At 37.3% G+C, this 26042-nt stretch overlaps 1 protein-coding gene across 1 annotated transcript in view; it reads left to right on the top strand.

The window, feature by feature from the left end:
- The window catches only part of LOC137624233 (sodium-dependent neutral amino acid transporter B(0)AT3-like), a 96080-nt gene that overhangs the window by 58440 nt on the left and 11598 nt on the right, over positions 1–26042 (top strand). Inside the window, exons 7-11 of the mRNA XM_068354741.1 lie at positions 414–577; positions 3419–3620; positions 5998–6157; positions 6519–6663; positions 18187–18305. Coding sequence (XP_068210842.1) covers positions 414–577; positions 3419–3620; positions 5998–6157; positions 6519–6663; positions 18187–18305 — 790 coding nt within the window. The remainder of the gene's footprint in view (positions 1–413; positions 578–3418; positions 3621–5997; positions 6158–6518; positions 6664–18186; positions 18306–26042) is intronic.

Here is a 26042-nt window from a genome sequence, read left to right as displayed (position 1 = left end):
TATATATATATATATATATATATATATATATATATATATACTGTATATATATATATATATATATATATATATATACACACATATATATATATATATATACATATATATATATATATATATATATATATATATATATATATATACACAGTATATTGCAGCCTCCCACTAACACCAATCCGCAGTGGCCATCGTGGTGATGAAAATGACCAAACCCCACACATAAGACATATCTAAGGCTTTTGTCCTGCAGTGGACTATAAATGGCTGCATTTGTTGTTTTTGATACATATATGTGTGTATAATACATATATATACACAATGATAAAGAGACTTAAATACCGAAGTTATTTTCATAGAATGTTAAAAGCTTAAATTTCGAAGCATATTTTCACACTCCTTCGTTTATCCTGCAGGATTCAAAGCCCACGAGACACACGACCGATGTCTCATAGAGAGGAACAATACGGCGGCGGCGCTGCTGGAGGAGACGGGAAGCGCCTGGTCCGAACTGCAGGAGGTTCTCGAGAGGCGGAACATATCTTTACCTGTTTGTGATATCCAGGACGAACTGCAGAAGGTGAGAGAGTTCTTACCTTTTTGGCAATGCGATGTAAATTCCTTTTGTTTATATCAAAGTGTCGATTTAGTCTTGATTTATATCTTGTGAATCGTATTTATCTTTTATTTTTATCAAAGCTTCGATTTTTTTTCATCTTGTAAATCGTTTTGTATCATTCACTTTTATCCAAGTGTCGATTTTACTTTCATTTTTATCTTGTAAATCGTTTTCATCATTTGTTTTTATCCAAATGTTCATTTTGTCTCAAGTTTTATCTCGTGAACTGTTTTTATCATTTGTTTTTGTCCAAGTGCTGATATTGCCTTTATTTTTATCTCGTAAATCGTTTTTATCATTTGTTTTTATCTGTGTGGCTTTTGTCTTTATTTACCGACCTTGCAAAATGACACGTTTTTGGAATGTGATATTAATGGTTTATTTGCAATTTTAATTATAATTATTAATAAGGGTTAATTTACAAGTTACGTTTTGACCTTCATCTTTTTTTCCCACTTTAATCCCTACATTAAGGGGTCGGTTGCCTGATGCGCGCTCTCCAATGTCTTCTATCATTTGCACCCTCTTCCACCATACTTCTCTCCGGATGATTGAATTTCAAATGTTTGCCTCCTTGCTTTGCTAACTTACTAACTACTAATAACATGTTCCTTTAAGTTAGCACTTCTTTCACTACTGATATAATTGCAATTAGTAAAAAAAAAAATTTCAAATGTTATTACCATTCAGAAAAAAATACAATTCTCATCTATCTTTTTTTCTAAACCAAACCGAAGGTTCAATAGTTTTCCATCTTATCCTTCTGGTAAAAATTTGGGTCAGTTCTTCGGTCAACGCAATAAAGAAGTACATGCACCCGACAGGCTACCTATTCCCAAAACAAATTTAAGCAAATAGGTAATCTTCAGATATAGTTCGAGAACAGTTTCTTCTATGTTGCCAACCTTTTGTATTTTCTCCCCGCTTCCGTTTTCCCTAACTTTTAATCTTCCATCTTTTTAAAGTGTAACTCTTTTGCTTCCTTTGTCGTCAAACAACATCCTCCCTTCTCCTCCCAATCCCTTTTTCATGCTTGCCTCGGGCCTGGGCAAGACGAGGTTACTTGGTGGCGATGTTAAATGACTTTCCCCAAAGAAAATTAATATTTGCAGTCGGCTTCACTGCTGAAAATCCAAATCTAAAACGAGTCTTCCAACGGATGATGAATAGACTCCAATCGTCGCGAATTTCATCACTGATATTGATTTCTGATTCAAAGAGTCTCTCTCTCTCTCTCTCTCTCTCTCTCTCTCTCTCTCTCTCTCTCTCTCTCTCTCTCAGAGTCTAGCCATCACCGGGTTTTGGGACGAACGATTTTGCAAAATCGTTGGAGCTGATATTACTGGTGGAATTTTAACTTGGCTTTTAAAGCTTAGAGGCGATATAGCCCGAATAGAAAGACACCAAGGCAAGCTAGTAGCGCTAAGAACAGGAGAAATTAATGTTACTAATGATGCGTACACTGATAGAAAAAAAACGTAAATTTTTATCGAAAATTCTCCGTATAAGTATACTGTTCTCAAACGTATTTCAGTAAAATACAGGCGACCGAAATTTAACCCTACATTGTTATTATCTTTTACACGTTGGTGACCGTAATTTCACTCTTTTACGTCAATATAACCATTTTTAAAGCGGTAAAAATACTGGAATAAATGTTGCGAGACTTTTACCCTATATGTAATCAGCATCTCTCTGTGTGGGTGTCGTAATTATATTTTCTAAGTCCTCGCCTGTTTTATCAAAAGACATGAAGCCTATCTTTTTACCTCTCACATCCCTTCTATCCTAATAACGTAACAAAGAAACGTATCTTGCACATCTCTTTCTAATAGAATTACGTTCATTTCTCCTTTACATATTTCACTCTATCCCTGAGTTTTCTCTCTCAAGTTAAAACTACGATGATAAAGTCTATCCTGTTTCTAAAGAACATAACCATCACTATCTATGTGTCTATCTCTTTCACTCTACATGTATAAACACAGTATTGAGTCCCACTCTCTTACCTAATCTTTTCGTGCTTGGAGTCCAACATTCTGTTTGTGCTTGCAGACTAATCTTCTTGAACTTACAATGTACTTTTTCTTGCGTTTTGTCTAATCTTATTCTGGTGTTTGAAGCTAAATCTTCTATCCCCTTGAACACAATCTTCTTGTGCTTGCAATCTGGTGTTCTCCTTGTGCTTACAGTTAGATCTCCCTGTTCTTGAAGTCTAATTTTCTTCTTGAGCTTGCAGTCAAATCTCGAATTGTTTGAAGCCTAATCTTTTTGTGCTTGGAATCTAGTCTTCCTGAGCTTGATGTCTAATTTCCCTGTGCTCAAAGCCTACTGTAATTTTCTTCCTGTGCTTGCAGTCTAATCACCATATGTTTGATAGCCAATATTCTAACGCCTTGAACCCAATCTTCTTGTGCTTGCAATCTAGTCTTCTTGTGCTTAGTTTAATTTCCCTGTGCTAGCTGTCTAATCTTCTCCTTGTGCTTGTAGTCTAATTTCTCTGTTGACAAAACCTAATTGTCTTCTTTTTGCTTGTAATCCAATCTCCCCATGCTTGGAGCCTAATCTTCTAACGCCTTAATCCAAATCTTCTTGTGCTTGCAATCTAGTCTGCTTGTGCTTAGTTTAATTTCCATGTGCTGGCTGTATAATCTCCTTGTGCTTGTAGTCTGATTTCCCTGTGCTCAAAGTCTAATTTTATTGTTGCACTTGCAATCCAATCTCCACATGTTTGAAGCCTTTCTAACGCCTTAATCCTAATCTTCTTGTGCTTGCAATCTAATCATCTCCTGGTTCTTGCAGTCAGCAGCCGGAACGGGCCTGGCCTTCATAATCTTCACGGAAGCCATCAACCAGTTCCCCTGGCCTCCGCTGTGGGCCATCCTCTTCTTCCTGATGCTGTTCACCCTGGGGGCGGATTCCCAATTCGGCACATTGGAGGGCGTCATCTCCTCTCTCATTGACCTCAAGGTCCTGCCCGAACTCCGGAAGGAGGCCCTGTCAGGTGAGGGGAAATGAAGGGATGGTGAGGGTTGGATGGAGAATTAAAGGGAAATATGGAATAGGTACGCAATGAAATAAGGGTAAGGGACAAGGGAGAATGAAAAAATGCAGAGGAGAAATGAAGGGATGATAGAGGTTGAATAAAAATGGGAAAGGGAAATGAGACTGAATGTGTAGAAGAAAAAAATGAACTGGGGGTTAAAGGAGAATGAAAATTGCAAAGAGGGAAAATGAAGGGATGGTGAATGGTGAATATAAAAGGAAAAGGCGATTATACAGAATGGGTAGACAATAAAACTCGGGAGGGAGATAAGTCAGAATGAAAAAAATGAAAAGAAAATCAAACGAAAAAAATAATTGGTGAAATGAGATAAGGGAAAGTGAAAATAAAAATGGGAGTAAAAACTGACAGATGAAATAAAATAAAAAAATTGTAAAAAATGTCCAATAAAATTTTTTTAATAATAATGGAAAACTCAAGATTGAAAAATAGTAAAAATAATAAAACAGAAAAATGAATGAAAAATTAATGAGAAATAAGAGAACAATAAAATAAGGTTAAAATAATAGGATAATTCAGATAAAATTAGATAGGAAAATTGTTTCATGTTAAGAAAAGCAAGATAAAATATGAGTTTAAAAAATGTAAGGAAAATCAATGGAAATAAGTAAAAATTTAATGGAAAGACAATATTGATAGAAATCATTTAAACATAAAAAAAGCCTAAGATAACTTATTTAATAGAAAATAGGAGGAAATTTGAGAACGGCAACTATAAGAAAGTTAATAGTCAAAATACTAGGAAATAAAGAAACAAAGAGTAAAGAAATAATCAAAGAAACCCCCATTTTAAATTGAGAAATTAAAAGAAACCAGAAAATATAAAACAAAATGAGATAAAAATTTAAAATTAAGAAATTGAAAAATGCTGAACAGCTGAGGTATGAAAGAAAACTTCATAATAATTATAACAAATAAAATCAAGCAGAATTTATGACTAGAAAAATGAAAATGAAATGATTAAAATGGGTTTGAAATTACATAAATTGTATAAAGGTAAAAATACTTATAAACACGCCCATTGGCTATGCGCGTCAACTAACACACTGTATTGCCTAATACTGTTTTTACTTGCTTTATATCACACTATAAGTATGGTGTTACTGATTAAACATATTTCAGTAAGTGAACAGTACGTGTACTACGTATAGGGCAAGACTACTGTACAATATAAGAGTCATCGCCACACTTATACGCACAGTAACAACAAAACACAGTTGCTCCTATCTAACAACACTCGCTGATGCTGTAGTGTATATTACTGTAATATATGTCCAGTGCCATCACTACAGTACAGCTTACTTAGCGAAGGTTACACATGTAAGTAACAGCTATTTTTGGCAGGTCGACTCTCACCATTCAAACTCACTTTACACGTAGCTTATATTTACATTACTACTGTGAGGTACAGTATATTGTTTACAGTATAGTACACTATTCAAAATAACAATAGCACTAATATACAATGAAAGCACTAACACAATAAAAATTCAAAAAAGTATCGGTACAACACCACTATTCGTTTACGTAGCAAATTCTACGCAGTAAGTCTGAAGCATGATGTAACTTGATCCTTCGACTGTTTGGCACGTGGAGTAGTGTAATGTACAAATCACATTTTATACTAAAATCACTATAAACATTGGATATGTACAAGTTATTTTACCTCACTTTTTTACATCACATCGTGATTCTGCATGGAAAGGACTGAAGCAGGAAATGCACATACAAGGAGAGATAATGCGAGACTGAGGAAGAGTCAAAAAGAGATAGGATATTGTGCTGTGTGGAGAGGGAAACCGTGCAAAGCATGCCAGGTGTAAAGGAGCAAGATTGGCTAGAAATCATCAGGCAGCGAGAGTAATTGATTTTTTATAAAATGTGTTATATGGTTCATGTATTACAAACGACCGAATCCGAAAAGATAGAACCCGCGAATAACAAGGGCTGACTGTACTATAGATATATGAACTACCATTCATATCTAAATGTTCACAAGACTCAACCAAAAGAATTTATAAACAGAAGATACAAGATTTCTTAAATTATTTCAATCTAAAATTCATGATTTCTCAGAAACCAAGATGAACAAGACTCTCGCACCGATATCCTTTTTTATTTTAAATAATTAACTCAACAGAGTATAAAAGTAGAAAAAAAGGATATTTACTTCCTAAAGCGCTGTTTCTTCCATTAAATAATTTCTAAAATAAATAAGTAAACAAAGACACATTACCTTCCTAACTTTCATCTAAATAAGTAAACAAAGACACATTACCTTCCTAACTTTCATCTTCCTCTTCTCGTTCATCAACAGGAATCGTGTGTGGGGTGTGCATGGTGATCTCGCTTATCTTCTGCCACGGTGCCGGAAACTACATCTTCCAGATGTTCGATGCCTTTGCTGGCAACATTCCCCTCCTCGTTATCGGTCTCTTTGAATGTCTGGGCATCAGCTACGTCTATGGGATAAAAAGGTTGGGTCATTGTAACTATGTACATACTACATCAGATTTTAGCTCTGAGGTTTATTTTATATGTAATAATTAAATGATAGAATTTTATGTACACATTTCTATGTTGATATTTTCACTATTCATTTTCTGTTCTTACTAGTATGCCTACATGGCAAGGATAATGTACTTTGTGCATGTTTTATAATAATAACAATAACAATTAATTATAGCTACTGTACCTGTCTCCAGGTAATGGATTTACAGTACTTACAAAACCAGGATTACAAGATACAAAAATCCACGACTTTATACTAACACATTCAAATCGAAACATTTCAAATTTATTGTACCTCTTCTATAAATCAGTTCTTTTCCTCACCAGATTTGCAACCGATGTGGAACTGATGTGCGGATCCCGTCCATCACTGTACTGGCTGGTGTGTTGGAAGGTCGTGTCTCCCGTTCTTATGGTGACTATCCTCGTGTCTTACTTCGTCAAGATGGCTGTGGAAGGAAGCTTCTATTTAGTAAGTTTCTTCCTAACTTGTGTAGTAAAAGACATAAAATATACAATTGTGTAGTTAAAAGACATAAAAGATACAATATGTTAAAATACACTTAGAATCAGTCATATGCCCATATAAAATATATGTATATGGCTCTTCCTGCTACAGAAATTTTATGTACCTTTCAGTGAAGGCCATAGTTATGTTTTAAATAGTTCTAAACCACTTCTGCTCTCCTGGGCTCTCATTCATAAGGTCTGTGGTTAGGTCCCAGAAACTGGGGTCCAGAAAATAGAATGGGTCCAGCAACTTCGTCCCTTGAAACTAACTGAAAAGAGTAATATTCCACACTCTCAGCACCAGCCCTTCTAAAGGAATCAGATGTATATCGTCGGCATATACATATACACACATGTGTGCGTGTAAATGTATATTATTAGGTTTGACAGTTGAAAATATACAAGGCAGGAATGGTGAGGGAGAGGTACTTTAGTTAGACTAATTCAGTAAATATTAAATTGAAGAACAAGTTGATTGTCTTAATAATGAGGATAACAGTATCTGAATACATATCTCATCATTATTGGTTTAAAGAGAAAAATGAAAGATATACAGAAGGCCAAATAGGAAAGGAGGGGGTTAAAATGTATCTACATATGAAATAAATATAAGTGGGTTTAAGGCAAAGGAATGAGAAGTGAATATAAAAATGAATGAAAAGAGCTGGAATTTAAAGGCAATGGGTTGAAGGAATCTATAAGAATTATGAAAAGTTTGAGGAAAGGCCATGGTGCCATCAAGATGGTAGGAAGAGAGAATAAAAGTGTCAATGGTAGGAAAAAGTAATAACTGTCAATGGTAAGAGGAGGAAATACAAGCGTTGATGGCAGAAAGAGGGACCAAAAGTGTCAATGGCAGGATGAGGGAATAAAATAGTTGATGGTAAGGAAGAGGGAACGAAAGTGTCAATGGTAAGAAAAGGGAAGAAAATTATTGATGGTAGGAAAAGGAACAAAGGTGACTAGGGCAGGAAGAGGGAACAAAAATGTCAATAGTAGGAAAAGGAAGTAAAAGTGTTGATGGTAAAAAGAAGGAACATAAATGTCAATGGTAGGAAGAACGGAAAATGCGTCAATTGAAGGAAGAGGGAATAAAAGCATCAATGGTAGGAAGAGGGAATAAAAGCATCAATGGTAGGAAGAGAGAAAAAAGCACCAATGGTAGGAAGAGGTAATAAAAGCATCAATGGTAGGAAGGGGGAACAAAAGCATCAATGGTAGGAAGAGTGAATAAAAGCATCAATGGCAGGAACAGGGAACAAAAGCATCAATGGCAGGAACAGGGAACAAAAGCATCAATGGTAGGAAGAGGCAATAAAAGCATCAATGGTAGGAAGACGGAACAAAAGCATCAATGGTAGGAAGAGGGAATAAAAGCATCAATGGTAGGAAGAGGGAACAAAAGCATCAATGGTAGGAAGAGGAAACTAAAGCATCAATGGTAGGAAGAGGGAATTAAAGCATCAATGGTAGGAAGAGGGAACAAAAGCATCAATGGTAGGAAGAGGGAATAAAAGCATCAAGGCAGGAAGAAAAAATAAATGCATCAATGGTAGGAAGAGGGAACAAAAGCATCAATGGTAGGAAGAGGGAACAAAAGCATCAATGGTAGGAAGAAGGAAAAAAAAGCATCAATGGTAGGAAGAGGAATAAAAGCATCAATGGTAGGAAGAGGGAATTAAAGCATCAATGGTAGGAAGAGGAAATAAAAGCATCAAGGCAGGAAGAAAAAATAAAGCATCAATGGTAGGAAGAGGGAATAAAAGCATCAATGGTAGGAAGAGGGAAAAATGCATCAAAGGTAGGAAGAGGGAACAAAAGCATCAATGGTAGGAAGAGGGAAAAAAGCATCAATGGTAGGAAGAGGGAATAAAAGCATCAATGGTAGGAAGAGGGAACAAAAGCATCAATGGTAGGAAGAGGAAATAAAAGCATCAATGGTAGGAAGAGGGAATAAAAGCACCAATGGTAGGAAGAGGGAATAAAAGCATCAAAGGCAGGAAGAGAAAAAAGCATCAATGGTAGGAAGAGGGAACAAAAGCATCAATGGTAGGAAAAGGGAACAAAAGCATCAATGGTAGGAAGAGGGAAAAAAAGCATCAATGGTAGGAAAGAGGGAATAAAAGCATCAATGGTAGGAAGAGGGAACTAAAGCATCAATGGCAGGAAGAGGGAATAAAAGCATCAATGGTATGAAGAGGGAATAAAAGCATCAATGGTAGGAAGAGGGAACAAAAGCATCAATGGTAGGAATAGGGAACAAAAGCATCAATGGTAGGAAAAGGGAACAAAAGCATCAATGGTAGGAAGAGGGAATAAAAGCATCAATGGTAGGAAGAGGGAATAAAAGCATCAAGGCAGGAAGAGAAAATAAGCATCAATGGTAGGAAGAGGGAATAAAAGCATCAATGTTTGGAAGAGGGAACAAAAGCATCAATGGTAGGAAAAGGGAATAAAAGCATCAATGGTAGGAAGAGGGAAAAAAGCATCAATGGTAGGAAAGGGAACAAAACATCAATGGTAGGAAGAGGGAATAAAAGCATCAATGGTAGGAAGGGGAATAAAAAGCATCAAGGCAGGAAGAAAATAAATAAATGCATCAATGGTAGGAAGAGGGAATAAAAGCATCAATAGTAGGAAGAGGGAACAAAAGCATCAATGGCAAAAAGAGGAAACTAAACCATCAATGGTAGGAAGAGGGAATAAAAATATCAATGTAGGAAGAGGGAATAAAAGCATCAATGGTAGGAAGAGGGAACAAAAGCATCAATGGTAGGAAGAGGGAAAAAAGCATCAATGGTAGGAAGAGGGAATAAAAGCATCAATGGTAGGAAAAGGAAACAAAACCATCAATGGTAGGAAGAGGGAACAAAAGCATCAATGGTAGGAAGAGGGAATAAAAGCATCAAAGGCAGGAAGAAATAAATAAATGCATCAATGGTAGGAAGAGGGAATAAAAGCATCAATGGTAGGAAGAGGGAACAAAAGCATTAATGGTAGGAGGGAACAAAAGCATCAATGGTGGGAAGAGGGAATAAAAGCATCAATGGTAGGAAAGGAAACAAAACCATCAATGGTAGGAAGAGGGAATAAAAACATCAATGGTAGGAAGAGGGAACAAAGCATCAATGGTAGGAAGAGGGAATAAAAGCATCAATGGTAGGAAGAGGGAACAAAAGCATCAATGGTAGGAGGAGGGAACAAAAGCATCAATGGTAGGAAGAGGGAATAAAAGCATCAATGGTAGGAAGAGGAAACAAAACCATCAATGGTAGGAAGAGGGAATAAAAACATCAATGGTAGGAAGAGGGAACAAAACATCAATGGTAGGAAGAGGGAAAAAAAGCATCAATGGTGGGAAGAGGGAACAAAAGCATCAATGGTAGGAAGAGGGAACAAAAGCATCAATGGTGGGAAGAGGGAACAAAAGCATCAATGGTGGGAAGAGGGAACAAAAGCATCAATGGTAGGAAGAGGGAACAAAAGCATCAATGGTGGGAAGAGGGAACAAAAGCATCAATGGTAGGAAGAGGGAATAAAAGCATCAAAGGCAGGAAGAAATAAAAAAGCATCAATGGTAGGAAGAGGGAATAAAAGCATCAATGGTAGGAAGAGGGAACAAAAGCATTAATGGTAGGAGGAGGGAACAAAAGCATCAATGGTGGGAAGAGGGAAGAAAAGCATCAATCGTAGGAAGAGGGAATAAAAGCATCAATGGTAGGAAAAGGAAACAAAACCATCAATGGTAGGAAGAGGGAATAAAAACATCAATGGTAGGAAGAGGGAACAAAAGCATCAATGGTAGGAAGAGGGAAAAAAAGCATCAATGGTGGGAAGAGGGAATAAAAGCATCAATGGTAGGAAGAGGGAACAAAAGCATCAATGGTGGGAAGAGGGAACAAAAGCATCAATGGTGGGAAGAGGGAACAAAAGCATCAATGGTAGGAAGAGGGAACAAAAGCATCAATGGTAGGAAGAGGGAACAAAAGCATCAATGGTAGGAAGAGGGAATAAAAGCATCAAAGGCAGGAAGAAATAAATAAATGCATCAATGGTAGGAAGAGGGAATAAAAGCATCAATGGTAGGAAGAGGGAACAAAAGCATTAATGGTAGGAGGAGGGAACAAAAGCATCAATGGTGGGAAGAGGGACAAAAGCATCAATGGTGGGAAGAGGGAATAAAAGCATCAATGGTAGGAAGAGGGAACAAAAGCATCAATGGTGGGAAGAGGGAACAAAAGCATCAATGGTAGGAAGAGGGAATAAAAGCATCAATGGTAGGAAGAGGGGAAAAAAACATCAATGGTAGGAAGAGGGAATAAAAGCATCAATGGTAGGAAAAGGGAACAAAAGCATTAATGGTAGGAAGAGGGAATAAAAGCATCAATGGTAGGAAGAGGGAACAAAAGCATCAAAGGCAGGAAGAGAAAATAAATGCATCAATGGTAGGAAGAGGAAATAAAAGCATCAATGGTGGAATAGGGGACAAACGCATCAATGGTAGGAAGAGGGAATAAAAGCATCAATGTTAGGAAGAGGGAAAAAAGCATCAATGGTAGGAAAAGGGAACAAAAACATCAATGGTAGGAAGAGGGAACAAAAGCATCAATGGTAGGAAGAGGGAAAAAGCATCAATGGTAGGAAAAGGGAACAAAAACATCAATGGTAGGAAGAGGGAATAAAAGCATCAATGGTAGGAAGAGGGAATAAAAGCATCAAAGGCAGGAAGAAATAAATAAATGCATCAATGGTAGGAAGAGGGAATAAAAGCATCAATGGTAGGAAGAGGGAACAAAAGCATTAATGGTAGGAGGAGGGAACAAAAGCATCAATGGTGGGAAGAGGGAACAAAAGCATCAATGGTAGGAAGAGGGAGCAAAAGCATCAATGGTGGGAAGAGGGACAAAAGCATCAATGGTGGGAAGAGGGAATAAAAGCATCAATGGTAGGAAGAGGGAACAAAAGCATCAATGGTGGGAAGAGGGAACAAAAGCATCAATGGTAGGAAGAGGGAATAAAAGCATCAATGGTAGGAAGAGGGGAAAAAAACATCAATGGTAGGAAGAGGGAATAAAAGCATCAATGGTAGGAAAAGGGAACAAAAGCATTAATGGTAGGAAGAGGGAATAAAAGCATCAATGGTAGGAAGAGGGAATAAAAGCATCAAAGGCAGGAAGAGAAAATAAATGCATCAATGGTAGGAAGAGGAAATAAAAGCATCAATGGTGGAATAGGGGACAAACGCATCAATGGTAGGAAGAGGGAATAAAAGCATCAATGTTAGGAAGAGGGAAAAAAGCATCAATGGTAGGAAAAGGGAACAAAAACATCAATGGTAGGAAGAGGGAATAAAAGCATCAATGTTAGGAAGAGGGAAAAAAGCATCAATGGTAGGAAAAGGGAACAAAAACATCAATGGTAGGAAGAGGGAACAAAAGCATCAATGGTAGGAAGAGGGAAAAAGCATCAATGGTAGGAAAAGGGAACAAAAACATCAATGGTGGGAAGAGGGAATAAAAGCATCAATGGTAGGAAGAGGGAACAAAAGCATCAATGGTAGGAAGAGGGAAAAAAGCATCAATGGTAGGAAAAGGGAACAAAAACATCAATGGTAGGAAGAGGGAATAAAAGCATCAATGGTAGGAAGAGGGAATAAAAGCATCAAAGGCAGGAAGAAATAAATAAATGCATCAATGGTAGGAAGAGGGAATAAAAGCATCAATGGTAGGAAGAGGGAACAAAAGCATTAATGGTAGGAGGAGGGAACAAAAGCATCAATGGTGGGAAGAGGGAACAAAAGCATCAATGGTAGGAAGAGGGAGCAAAAGCATCAATGGTGGGAAGAGGGACAAAAGCATCAATGGTGGGAAGAGGGAATAAAAGCATCAATGGTAGGAAGAGGGAACAAAAGCATCAATGGTGGGAAGAGGGAACAAAAGCATCAATGGTAGGAAGAGGGAATAAAAGCATCAATGGTAGGAAGAGGGGAAAAAAACATCAATGGTAGGAAGAGGGAATAAAAGCATCAATGGTAGGAAAAGGGAACAAAAGCATTAATGGTAGGAAGAGGGAATAAAAGCATCAATGGTAGGAAGAGGGAATAAAAGCATCAAAGGCAGGAAGAGAAAATAAATGCATCAATGGTAGGAAGAGGAAATAAAAGCATCAATGGTGGAATAGGGGACAAACGCATCAATGGTAGGAAGAGGGAATAAAAGCATCAATGTTAGGAAGAGGGAAAAAAGCATCAATGGTAGGAAAAGGGAACAAAAACATCAATGGTAGGAAGAGGGAATAAAAGCATCAATGTTAGGAAGAGGGAAAAAAGCATCAATGGTAGGAAAAGGGAACAAAAACATCAATGGTAGGAAGAGGGAACAAAAGCATCAATGGTAGGAAGAGGGAAAAAGCATCAATGGTAGGAAAAGGGAACAAAAACATCAATGGTGGGAAGAGGGAATAAAAGCATCAATGGTAGGAAGAGGGAACAAAAGCATCAATGGTAGGAAGAGGGAAAAAGCATCAATGGTAGGAAAAGGGAACAAAAGCATCAATGGTAGGAAGAGGGAATAAAAACATCAATAGTAGGAAGAGAGAACAAAAGCATCAATGGCAAAAAGAGGAAACTAAAGCATCAATGGTAGGAAGAGGGAATAAAAATATCAATTGTAGGAAGAGGGAATAAAAGCATCAATGGTAGGAAGAGGGAACAAAAGCATCAATGGTAGGAAGAGGGAAAAAAAGCATCAATCGTAGGAAGAGGGAATAAAAGCATCAATGGTAGGAAAAGGGAACAAAAGCATCAATGGTAGGAAGAGGGAACAAAAGCATCAATGGTAGGAAGAGGGAATAAAAGCATCAAAGGCAGGAAGAAATAAATAAATGCATCAATGGTAGGAAGAGGGAATAAAAACATCAATGGTAGGAAGAGGGAACAAAAGCATCAATGGTGGGAAGAGGGAACAAAAGCATCAATGGTGGGAAGAGGGAACAAAAGCATCAATGGTGGGATGAGGGAACAAAAGCATTAATGGTAGGAAGAGGGAATAAAAGCATCAAAGGCAGGAAGAAATAAATAAATGCATCAATGGTAGGAAGAGGGAATAAAAGCATCAATGGTAGGAAGAGGGAACAAAAGCATTAATGGTAGGAAGAGGGAACAAAAGCATCAATGGTGGGAAGAGGGAACAAAAGCATCAATGGTAGGAAGAGGGAACAAAAGCATCAATGGTGGGAAGAGGGACAAAAGCATCAATGGTGGGAAGAGGGAATAAAAGCATCAATGGTAGGAAGAGGGAACAAAAGCATCAATGGTAGGAAGAGGGAATAAAAGCATCAATGGTAGGAAGAGGGAAAAAAACATCAATTGTAGGAAGAGGGAATAAAAGCATCAATGGTAGGAAAAGGGAACAAAAGCATTAATGGTAGGAAGAGGGAATAAAAGCATCAATGGTAGGAAGAGGGAATAAAAGCATCAAAGGCAGGAAGAGAAAATAAATGCATCAATGGTAGGAAGAGGAAATAAAAGCATCAATGGTGGAATAGGGGACAAACGCATCAATGGTAGGAAGAGGGAATAAAAGCATCAATGTTAGGAAGAGGGAACAAAAGCATCAATGGTAGGAAGAGGGAAAAAAACGCATCAATGGTAGGAAGAGGGAATAAAAGCATCAATGGTAGGAAGAGGGAATAAAAGCATCAATGGTAGGAAAAGGGAACAAAAGCATCAATGGTAGGAAGAGGGAATAAAAGCATCAATGGTAGGAAGAGGGAATAAAAGCATCAAAGGCAGGAAGAGTAAATAAATGCATCAATGGTGGGAAGAGGGAACAAAAGCATCAATGGTAGGAAGAGGGAACAAAAGCATCAATGGTAGGAAGAGGGTAAAAAAAAGCATCAATGGTAGGAAGAGGGAATAAAAGCATCAATGGTAGGAAAAGGTAACAAAAGCATCAATGGTAGGAAGAGGGAATAAAAGCATCAATGGTAGGAAGAGGGAATAAAAGCATCAAAGGCAGGAAGAGAAAATAAATGCATCAATGGTAGGAAGAGGGAACAAAAGCATCAATGGTGGGAAGAGGGAACAAAAGCATCAATGGTAGGAATAGGGAATAAAAGCATCAATGGTAGGAAGAAGGAATAGAGGCATCAATGGTAGGAAGAGGGAATAAAAGTATCAAAGGCAAGAAAAGAAAATAAATGCATCCATGGTAGGAAGAGGGAAAAAAAGCATCAATGGTAGGAAGAGGGAACAAAAGCATCAATGGTAGGAAGAGGGAACAAAAGCATCAATGGTAGGAAGAGGGAATAAAAGCATCAATGGTAGGAAGAGGGAATAAATGCATCAAAGGTAAGAAGAGGGAATAAAAGCATCAATGGTAGGAAGAGGGAATAAAAGCATCAATAGTAGGAAGAGGGAACAGAAGCATCAATGGTAGGAAGAGGGAATAAAAGCATCAACGGTAGGAAGAGGGAATAAAAGCATCAATGGTAGGAAGAGGGAACAAAAGCATCAATGGTAGGAAGAGGGAATAAAAGCATCAAAAGTAGGATGAGGTAATAAAAGTGTTGATGGTAGGAATAGGGAAAAAAGCATCAATGTAGAAAAGGGAACAAAAGCATCAATGGTAGGAAGAGGGAATAAAAGCATCAATGGTAGGAAGAGGGAATAAAAGTGTTGATGGTAGGGAGAGGGGGGAAAGTGTTGATTGTAGGAGGAGGGGATCTAAAGTAGCAGTGGTGGGAAGGAGGAAAAAGGTGCCAATTGTATGAAGAGGGAATAAAATAGTTGATAATGGGAAGAGGGAACAAAAGTGCCAATGGTAGGAAGAGGGAATAAAAGTGTCTATGGTAGAAAGGGGGAATTTAGGTATCAATAACAGGAAAAGATCATAAATGTGTGGATTGAAGAAAAGGAGACTAGTCTCAAATATAGGATGAGGGAATCAAATTTTAAGCAATACAAGTAAGGAATGGAAGGTAATGAAAATATAAAGAGTAAAGTATTTAAGTACAGTTTTATGACAGAAAAATAGACCATGTGCAACCAATAGTCTACTAACACTTACTGAAAGTGAATACCATTTATTGTCAGTGAATTACCAATTATGATTATGTATAAATTATACAAGGGAAGTCAGTTTAAAGAGAAACGTTAATGAGCAAATGGATATGAGAAAAGGAATAAATTGCCTGAGGTTAAAGCATCTACAGTATATGCCAACAGAATAGATATTTTGAAGCTTAATGAATGTGGAGGATAGAAAAGCTGGAAGTGACACTTGGGGATGGGATGTAAGAAGAAAAATTAAGCTTGAAAAAAGAAATGACACTAGGAGTGCTAAAGAGTGGTCTGGAGCTAGCAACCAAACCCTTAAAGACTTGTTGATATAAATAAAGACTGCACTCTTCTGGCACCATTTCTTTCACAGTAAAAATTGTGTATGGTGTACAAAGTGTATATCTATAACTAAACACACTTATGGCTCATACCAGATGGATGGATGTATGGAATTTGAGCCATAGGTCTGATCATTCAGCAATGAGTGCAACTGGGGCAAAACCAGTGGTTTTACTGGGAGAATAGTGTTAACAGGATTTAAATATGATTTTGAAAGAAATGTGGAAACAATGGTAAAGCAGAAAGTTAAAATAAATGTACAAAATGTACAGCTACAATCTGACACAGAGCTGTACTGACACCACTTCCTCCCCATCTACATTCCACATTTATTTCAAGGTATAAATATTACAGTTGACATACACAGAGTAATACCCAAGACCAAATCACCAGAGAAACTGATGGTAAAACAATAACCGTTCACAATAAAACTGACTATGGAACACCCTACAGACTTTAGCACTTTGGCACTTTGGTTTCCTCTTTCCATCAACACTTTTATTCCCTCTTCTTACAATTGACATCTATTTCCCCCTTCCTACTGGTCAGAAGACAATCCCCAATGAAGCAATACTAAAGGTGTCATACAAGAAGTTATCCCTGGGAGTCTATAGATAGCCCCACCTGGCAGTTGCACATATCATATAATGAAAAAAGTACCGCCCTAAGGATATCCAAGTAATTGATGACTAGAGTGGTTAAAAAATTATGTGATCGGAAGAGGCAGGCAAGCCTCTCAATATAAAGATATATTGGGCAAATAATTACGACCCTATGGACCTGACTTCAAGGCAATTGCAACAGTGGGCCAACATTAACATACTGTAGATGCCCTTGACTAGAAACGATCATCAAGTTACCTCATCAGGCAAAGAGGTCATTCATCAGTACAGTACAGCTATAGGTAGCTTGTAACTGCTGAACTAGTGAGTTTGTCCCAACAGCTGCCTTCACTAAATATGCAGGTGTTATGAGAATGTGTACATAGCTCCAGAGAAAGAAAATTTTGTTGAAGCCCATAGGGAATCATCTGAAACAGAAGATTTGGTCTCCGTATGCTCCATGAAAAATTCATCTATTTTTTTTTTTTTTTCATTTCTTTCTTGATTGTTTATAGACTAGGATTCTTTTAATCTCAAACTTCTACCCTCCTATATATTTGAGTGAAGTTTAATTGTACAACCACAGGCGCCCTAATGATAACCGAAAGTTAGTAGATTAAACATCTGTTGGAACAATAAATAAGGCAACATAATAGCAGTGTTCATCTTTGACTTTAGAATCTTAGCTTTGAATATAAAAAACTATGTAGAAGACTATGAAAATACTGTCATTAAATAATAGGTGGTGCATGTACATTCAATAATAATCTATACACATATACTCTCACTTATATGAAACAGCATGTAGAAATTGTTAAAGAAACAGTCACATCACTTGAATTTATCTAATGAATTATTCATTTCTCAATTAAGTAACTGATTATTCATCGGTTTAATTTGGTCTTTACATTAATGAATCCAATCAATCATTTGTTATCCTCACATGGAATATATAGTCTCAATGTCAGTGGGCTTTTGTTCATTAGTTGAAATATGTATAATTTTTTGCTGAATTCGGTTATCAATCTGTTAAAATTTCAGGACTACAGTTTCAATATCAGTGGGCTTTAGTTCATTATCTGAAATATGTATAAATTTTGCTGAATTCTGTTAACAATCTGTTAAAATTTCAGAACTACAGTTTCAATATCAGTGGGCTTTTATTCATAAGCTGAAATATCCATAACTTTTGCTGAATTCTGTTATCAATCTGTTAAAATTTCAGAACTACAGTTTCAATATCAGTGGGCTTAAGTTCATTAGCTGAAATATGTATAATTTTTTGCTGAAATCTGATGTAAACAGTCTGCGAAAATTTCAAAACTACAGTTTCAATATCAGTGGGCTTTTGCTCATTAGCTGAAATATGTATAATTTTTGCTGAAATCTGATGTAAACAGTCTGCGAAAATTTCAAAAACCTAAGAAAATCGACAAGGACTACATTGCAAAGATATTTATCTCAACAACATTCTCCATTTCAGGCTTGGGATCCAAACATAGGAGAAGGCTACGATAAGGCATGGCCTCCGTGGGCTTGGGGCTTAGCCTTGTTCTTGGTTCTCTTGCCTCTCATGTGGATACCCATCGTACCTATTGCCAAGTAAGGTTCTTTTCCTTGTTCTTTCTCTTATCACTACCAATTTAACTTACTTTTGTGTTGGATACTTTCATTATGCTCACCTGCTTTTACTATGCATGTGTCTTGTAAGTCTGTTAAATTCAACGTCAACTTCTTCATTCATATATCTAACTATCAAACTTAACATACCTCTCTCTACTTCCTTTCATAAGTGTATTTTGTAATGCTACTTTGGTGTCCTTTCCTAGTTTACTCGCAATTTAGGTGGAATTTCTTTATGTTAGCTTCCGCTGTCTCCTTTATCTCACATTTGCTTCTCAGCTATATTATACCAAACTGGCAGGTTATCTGTGAGTCTTGATCCATCTATAGTGTTAAATTAAATTGCCTAATCATATATCCATAGATTAGTTAGATGTGAGGAGAGATTTTCTTATAAGGTGTTAGTCCAAGTCTCATAGATACCAGACATCTGAAAATGGTAGAGGGGATTTATCATCACTAATATTCAAAGTGGAAAAACATTCCTGAAAGACTAAAAGAACTCCGATTTGTTAGCAAGCTTCCAAGGAAAAGTATGCTCATTTGCAAAGAAACAGAATTAGTAAGGGTAAATCAATAAAGAAATATACACCTACCAAACGTATATTGTGTGTCAGTAAATTATTCTAATGATGCTCGCCCCTTTAAAGCAGTATTGCATCTTCTCTTAAATTTATTACTGATACCTCAGCAAAAGGAATTAAAAGAATTCTATTACTAAGTAATGTAGTGCAGCAATGAGGCATTCCATCAGTGTATGTATGGCAGAACTCTATAAGTAGCACATAATAATTTCTTGGGAGAAAATACCAAATATGGTACTATCTACCTATGATGATTTGATTAGTTATCACTGTCATTGGGAAAATTCACATTTCCACTTCAGACCAGCACCCTAAGACAGAATGAAGCACATGGCATTAATAATATCCTCTCTGCAAGTCTATGAAGCCTTTAAACATTAGTTTACTACCAACATTGTATTGTATACTTAGCTAATTATTTGGACAGAGAAGCTTCAAGTCGGAGGTAACACTAAGTAACACAAATTATTCAGGTTCATTACAGTTTGTTATCTATCAGACGTATCAGTAACATATATCAGTTAACTGTTGAAAAACAGCTAATCATTAAAGTCTGCTTAGTTATAGTTAAGCCTCAATATTACTATTATTATTAATGCAACCCTAGATGGGATATTAGGATGCTATGAACTCAAGACCCTCAACAAGAAAGTAAACAGAGAAGTAAAGAACAAATCTGCTGTAGGAACAAAAAATAAACAAATAAAAATCAATAACAATTACAAAAAAAAATTATAAATCATGAAACTATTTGAGCAAAGTCTGAACTTCAGTTTACCATTTAAGTATTTGAATTGGAAGATCATTCCACAATCTGGTTACATCTAGAAAAAATACTTCTAGAACATTGGATAGTATTAAGCTTTTTGAAAACAAAGGCAATGCAGTTTGAATTAATTGGTGTGAGGTGGATGGTATAGAATGGGAAAATCTGAATGAAAAGGATAGTTAAGATTATGAAAATCATAAACAGCATGCACAATGATGACCCAAATATCCAGAACAAGGGTAAGGAATTCAATATATCTCAAGTTTTTTATCAAGCAATTCAAGACAGGAAAACAATATTTAAAGCTTGCCATAATAAAAGAGGTAGAAGGTGTCATTGGGAAGTATGGCGTACCAGGTGAAAATGAGAGTGGTGAGAGACTGGTAGATATGTGTGTTTAACAAGAGATGGTAATAAGTGCCAGCTTTTTTAAAAGTAAAGATAAAAACAAGTATACATGGGTAAGAGTGGCAAATGGAAGATTAGTAGAAAGGGCTTTAATGGATTATGTGTTGATAACTAAAAGAATGTTTGGAAGATTGAAAGACGTGCACGTGTTTAGGGGTATGGCTAACGGTATGTCTAATCATTTTTTAGTGGAAGGAAAATTAGTTGTAGCAAAAGAGTGGTGGAATAGAGTAGGTGGATGTAATAGGGAGCTAGTGAGGGTTGAAGAGCTAATAAAACCGGGGTAAAAAGTAAATATCAGGAAAGGTTGAAAATGGCATATGACGAAGTTAGAGTAAGAGAAGCTGGTAATTTAGAGGAGGAGTGGAAGTTAGTAAAAGAAAATTTTGTTGGGACTGCAAGTGATGTGTGTGGCAAGAAGGTTGTTGAAGGCAGCATGAGGAAGGGCAGTGAATGGTGGAATGAAGGAGTGAAGGTAAAAGTGGAAGAGAAAAAGAGGGCTTTTGAAGAATGGCTGCAGGGTAATAGTATAGAGAAGTATGAAAAATATAGAGAGAAAAAAGTGGAAGTAAAGCACAAGGTACGTGAGGCAAAGAGGGCAGCTGACCTGAGGTGGGGTCAGGGATTGGGTCAGTCATATGAAGAGAATAAGAAGTTTTGGAAAGAAGTGAAGAGAGCAAGGAAGGCTGGCTCAAGAATTGAAGAGACAGTGAAAGATGGAAATGGAAGGTTGTTAAAAGGAGAGGAGGCAAGGAAAAGATGGGCAGAATATTTTGAAAGTCTACTGAATGTAGAGGATAATAGGGAGGCAGATATAATTGCTGTTGCAGGTGTTGAGGTGCCGGTGATGGGAGATGAGAATGAGAGAGAGATTACAATAGAGGAAGTGAGGAGAGCACTAGATGAAACGAGAGTAGGAAAAGCATCTGGTATGGATGGTTTGAGAGCTGAGATGTTGAAGGAAGGGAGTGTGACTGTACTTGAATGGTTGGTGAGATTGTTTTATGTGTGTTTTGTGTTGTCAATGGTACCAGTAGATTGGGTTTGTGCATGTATTGTACCACTATATAAGGGTAAGGGAGATGTGCATGAGTGTTGTAATTCAAGAGGTATTAGTTTGTTGAGTGTAGTTGGAAAAGTGTATGGTAGAGTACTGATTAATAGGATTAAGGATAAAACAGAGAATGCAATCTTAGAAGTATAGGGTGGTTTTAGAAGAGGTAGGGGTTGTATGAATCAGATTTTTACAGTTAGGCAGATATGCGAGAAATATTTAGCAAAAGGTAAGGAGGTGTATGTTGTGTTTATGGATCTGGAGAAATCGTATGATAGAGTTGATAGGGAAGCAATGTGGAATGTGATGAGGTTATATGGAGTTGGTGAAAGGTTGTTGCAAGCAGTGAAAAGTTTCTACAAAGGTAGTAAAGCATGTGTTAGAATAGGAAATGAAGTGAGTGATTGGTTTCCGGTGAGAGTGGGGCTGAGACCGGGATGTGTGATGTCGCCGTGGTTGTTTAACTTGTATGTTGATGGAGTGGTGAGAGAGGTGAATGCTCGAGTGCTTGGACGAGGATTGAAACTGGTAGACGAGAATGGCCATGAATGGGAGGTAATTCAGTTGTTGTTTGCGGATGATACTGTACTGGTTGCAGACACAGAAGAGAAGCTTGACCGATTAGTGACAGAATTTGGAAGGGTGTGTGAGAGAAGGTAGTTGAGAGTTAATGTGGGTAAGAGTAAGGTTATAAGATGTACGAGAAGGGAAGGTGGTGCAAGGTTGAATGTCATGTGGATTGGAGAGTTACTTGAGGAGGTGGATCAGTTTAAGTACTTGGGGTATGTTGTTGCAGCAAATGGTGGAGTGGAAGCAGATGTACGTCAGAGAGTGAATGAAGGTTGCAAAGTGTTGGGGGCAGTTAAGGGAGTAGTAAAAAATAGAGGGTTGGGCATGAATGTAAAGAGAGTTCTATATGAGAAAGTGATTGTACCAACTGTGATGTATGGTTCGGAGTTGTGGGGAATGAAAGTGTTGGAGAGACAGAAATTGAATGTGTTTGAGATGAAGTGTCTAAGGAGTATGGCTGGTGTATCTCGAGTAGATAGGGTTAGGAACGAAGTGGTGAGGGTGAGAACGAGTGTAAGAAATGAGTTAGCAGCTAGAGTGGATATGAATGTGTTGAGGTGGTTTGGCCATGTTGAGAGAATGGAAATGGCTGTCTGCTAAAGAAGGTGATGAATGCAAGAGTTGATGTGAGAAGTACAAGAGGAAGGCCAAGGTTTGGGTGGATGGATGGAGTGAAGAAAGCTCTGGGTGATAGGAGGTTAGATGTGAGAGAGGCAAGAGAGCGTGCTAGAAATAGGAATGAATGGCGAGCGATTGTGACGCAGTTCCGGTAGGCCCTGCTGTTTCCTCCGGTGCCTTAGATGACTGCGGAGGTAGCAGCAGTAGGGGATTCAGCATTATGAAGCTTCATCTGTGGTGGATAACGGGGTAGGGTGGGCTGTGGCACCCTAACAGTACCAGCTGAACTCGGTTGAGTCCCTTGTCAGGCTGGGAGGAACGTAGAGAGTAGAGGTCCCCTTTTTGTTTTGTTTCATTTGTTGATGTCAGCTACCCCCCAAAATTGGGAGAAGGGCCTTGGTATATGTATGTATAATAAAAGAATTATAATATCTCTTCCTCAGAATAGACAAGTTTCCAAAAATCTTTGAAGACTTCCATAAATGCACAAATTCAAAATCTGGAAAGACTTCCGCAATGTACTATTTTTGCAACTAAAGAAGAGACAGAATTTGTTTCTTAAAAGTGAGTTTGTAATCATCAATGTAACCTAGAATTTTAAATGAGTTGCATACAGTTTAAGAAATACTGTCAATGAAAAGATCTAGATAGGGAGGGTCAAATATCCTAGACCTCACAATCAATCATACTTTGGAATTTCTTAAGAATTAATTTATTCTAATAATTTGCTATATCGCTAATTATTCCACGTCCAGATGTAGCCCAGATATATTCTAAGGCTAGCAACAATAATTTTTCAACTGAGGAGGACACAAATGCAATAAAATCAACATCCTATGAAGATTTTACTACCTTTGGTAGACCAATGATCATAACACCAAGAAAAAAAAAAGTTAAAAACAATGGACATAACATGCCTCACTTTACCAAAAACCTCATTGAAAATAATTATCGCTTACCAGTTGATCACAGAACTATGGAAGAGGTAAAGTATATAACTTTCAATATATAAGAAAAATACCAAGGTAGCAATAAAATAATTTTGAACGAGCCAGGATTATTTTACTATTAATACTTGAAAAAGTTCAAACTACTATTCATACATGCATTCAAAACTAATATTCATCGCTGAGGTTGTCTCGGGTGCAACTAATAACACAAAAATCATATTGAAAGTACCTAGTCGTTTTTATATGTATATTGCTTCTTAGAAAGCTAGCCCTAAAAAATAAATGAACCATCATTCATATCCTAATTAAAGACTAGCGATATATCCAACAATGGAGTTTCCAGGGAACTTCTAACCTCATATACTTGGGAGCAAGCACAGCAATGTACTTTTAAAGCAAAAAAGTAAACCTCTTCACTCTGCATATACAGTAAGATGGTACTACAGACTAATCACCCTCAAAGTACACCAATCACTTTATATGCCTCACTTGGTTTTACTTTTCTGTGTCTTGGGGACTGACCCTTTCTCTAGAGTGGCAACTCAATAACCTCAACACATGTAACTGGATCTGTGGATTTTAATGGCTGAGGTGGTTCTTGTCACATACATTCATGCTGATGGATTGAGTACTTGGTTTACCAAGAGACTCAAGTGCTTGAGAAACAAGACCTACTTTATTAAAAGGGAGCAGTGAGACTCATGGTTGGATAGGTTGGTTATTGCAATATTCCTATTACTGGTCATATCAACTAGAATAGAGAAACAACACCCATCTCCATGACGTCCAAGGGAGCCATAAATGCATCACCCAATGAGGTTGCTGGATCTGGAAGCAGTGAACAATGTTTTGGAAGTAAATTGTTCATGATGGTAACAAATTGATTGGCAAACAATATCAGCTGTGAGGCACTAATTTCAATAAAGACAATACATAAATATTTCCTATCATAGCTGTGTTAGGTCTGAAATCTACAAATCCTGTTTAGAGTAGGTGATATTAAAGTTATTGGGTATCCATTTATGTAAACTTCTGTCTTGGATGGAACGATATCTGATTTTGTCCAAGTTGCTAACAAGAGGTTAGCAAGGCTATAAAAATGTTTTTGAAAATACATTGCTGAAGAGACCAGTACCATCTAGTTGTCCAGGTGCCTCACCAACCTGACATTCTGCCTGTGAGCCTAGATAGCAATGAGGGCACATACTCATGTAAAGACCTGAGGGATCAAACTAGGCTGGAACACAGGGCTTTTAACTGAAAGACCTTGATCTGTAAAGAGACAGAAAGGTACAGTATTTCTACCTGGGACATGAAAGTATGTCTGTCGTGTCAAACAAAGCCAGAAAGTGGACCTTTCAAATGGGACAATGCATACTAACTATAATCTCTATTCTAAAAGAGCTGAGAGGGGCAATATTGATGATGGGTGTCTAAACCTCGTGAAGCTTTGGTAATAGGACCATACAAAGGAGAAATCAGCAGTCACATTTTCTACAGCCTTCTCAATCATTAATCTTCCTTTGAGTGTAGTGAGAGGAACTTTTTTCATATACCTTAAGCAAAGGGGGAATATAATTCGCTCCGAGGTCAATGGGAGAACTTGCCTTCAAAAAAGGGAACCTATTTGCTCCTTTTTCATGGTTCCTACTACCACTAGATCAGATCTCATGCTTTAACACTGTGACCTAAATCTCTAGAGATATGCCCCTAGTTTACATATGTTACCATGGGCAGAAGTCCCTCTCACTCCTTCCTACTGTTTCCAGAGGTGGTCCCTGAAGCTCCCTTCATACCTCTTTTACTGCAAAAGGATCATTGTTAAGACCTGGGAGTATCAGTTTGTCTGACTGACATTAAGGAATTAGGCCCATTGGTTGGAGTCTCAGGAGTTTCATATCCTCCTCTATATACAGCAGTCCACATAAGGAAAATTAAAAGATTATGTGTATATGTAGAAATGCTCTACAGTTTCGTCCGCCACTTGACCTCTTCTTTAGTGTTTATTAAATGCTCTAGAATAAGTCCAATGGCAGACAAAACTGTAGAGCATTTCAACATCCTTTTCTTTCTTGAAATTAGTTTTTCCCTTGATTTCCTTAATTTTCCTGATGTGGACTACTATATATTATCTTTATGCTAAGGAGGATGACATCTGCAATAACCTCCTCTACTTCCAGCATAGGGAGAAGGAGCATAAGAAGAGAAGTTCCTCTTACTGCAATCTACTGGGGAGTGAAATACAGACCACTCAATAAATTCCATAGTCTCCTTAGTTGCATGGCATCCAATCTTCCCAAAACCTTTTATTACATCATTAGGTAATGACAGCCCCACTAAAGAGTCGAAGTTGGATGTTAACAAGTTAAACAGCCTCTTAAATACAGCTAGGAGACACAATTACATACAGTATACAAATATATGAGCATACAATAAAGGCAAAATCTATGTGCATATATCAACGAAAAGTCAACTAGGACACTTTCTAATAGTCAAATTAGGTGAACAGCTGGTTCTTCAAATAAAATTTGTACTCTAAGATCTACTAACCGCCAAATGCATGTTCAACAGGTATTGAAGCCAGCAAGGTAATACACAAATACAAAAAAGTTAATTATGCAAAAAGGTGGGTAACTGTCAACAATGAATTATTTAGAAATCGAGAATTATGCAAGAGATTTTGACGATTCAAAGACTGAAAATTTTCATGATGATTATGGAAAGCTTTCCTGAGAACAAGACTGCAGCAACTGTTCATACACC

Source organism: Palaemon carinicauda, chromosome 31, assembly GCF_036898095.1.
Source record: "Palaemon carinicauda isolate YSFRI2023 chromosome 31, ASM3689809v2, whole genome shotgun sequence".
Taxonomy (NCBI): domain Eukaryota; kingdom Metazoa; phylum Arthropoda; class Malacostraca; order Decapoda; family Palaemonidae; genus Palaemon; species Palaemon carinicauda.
This window is presented reverse-complemented; position numbering and strand designations above follow the sequence as displayed.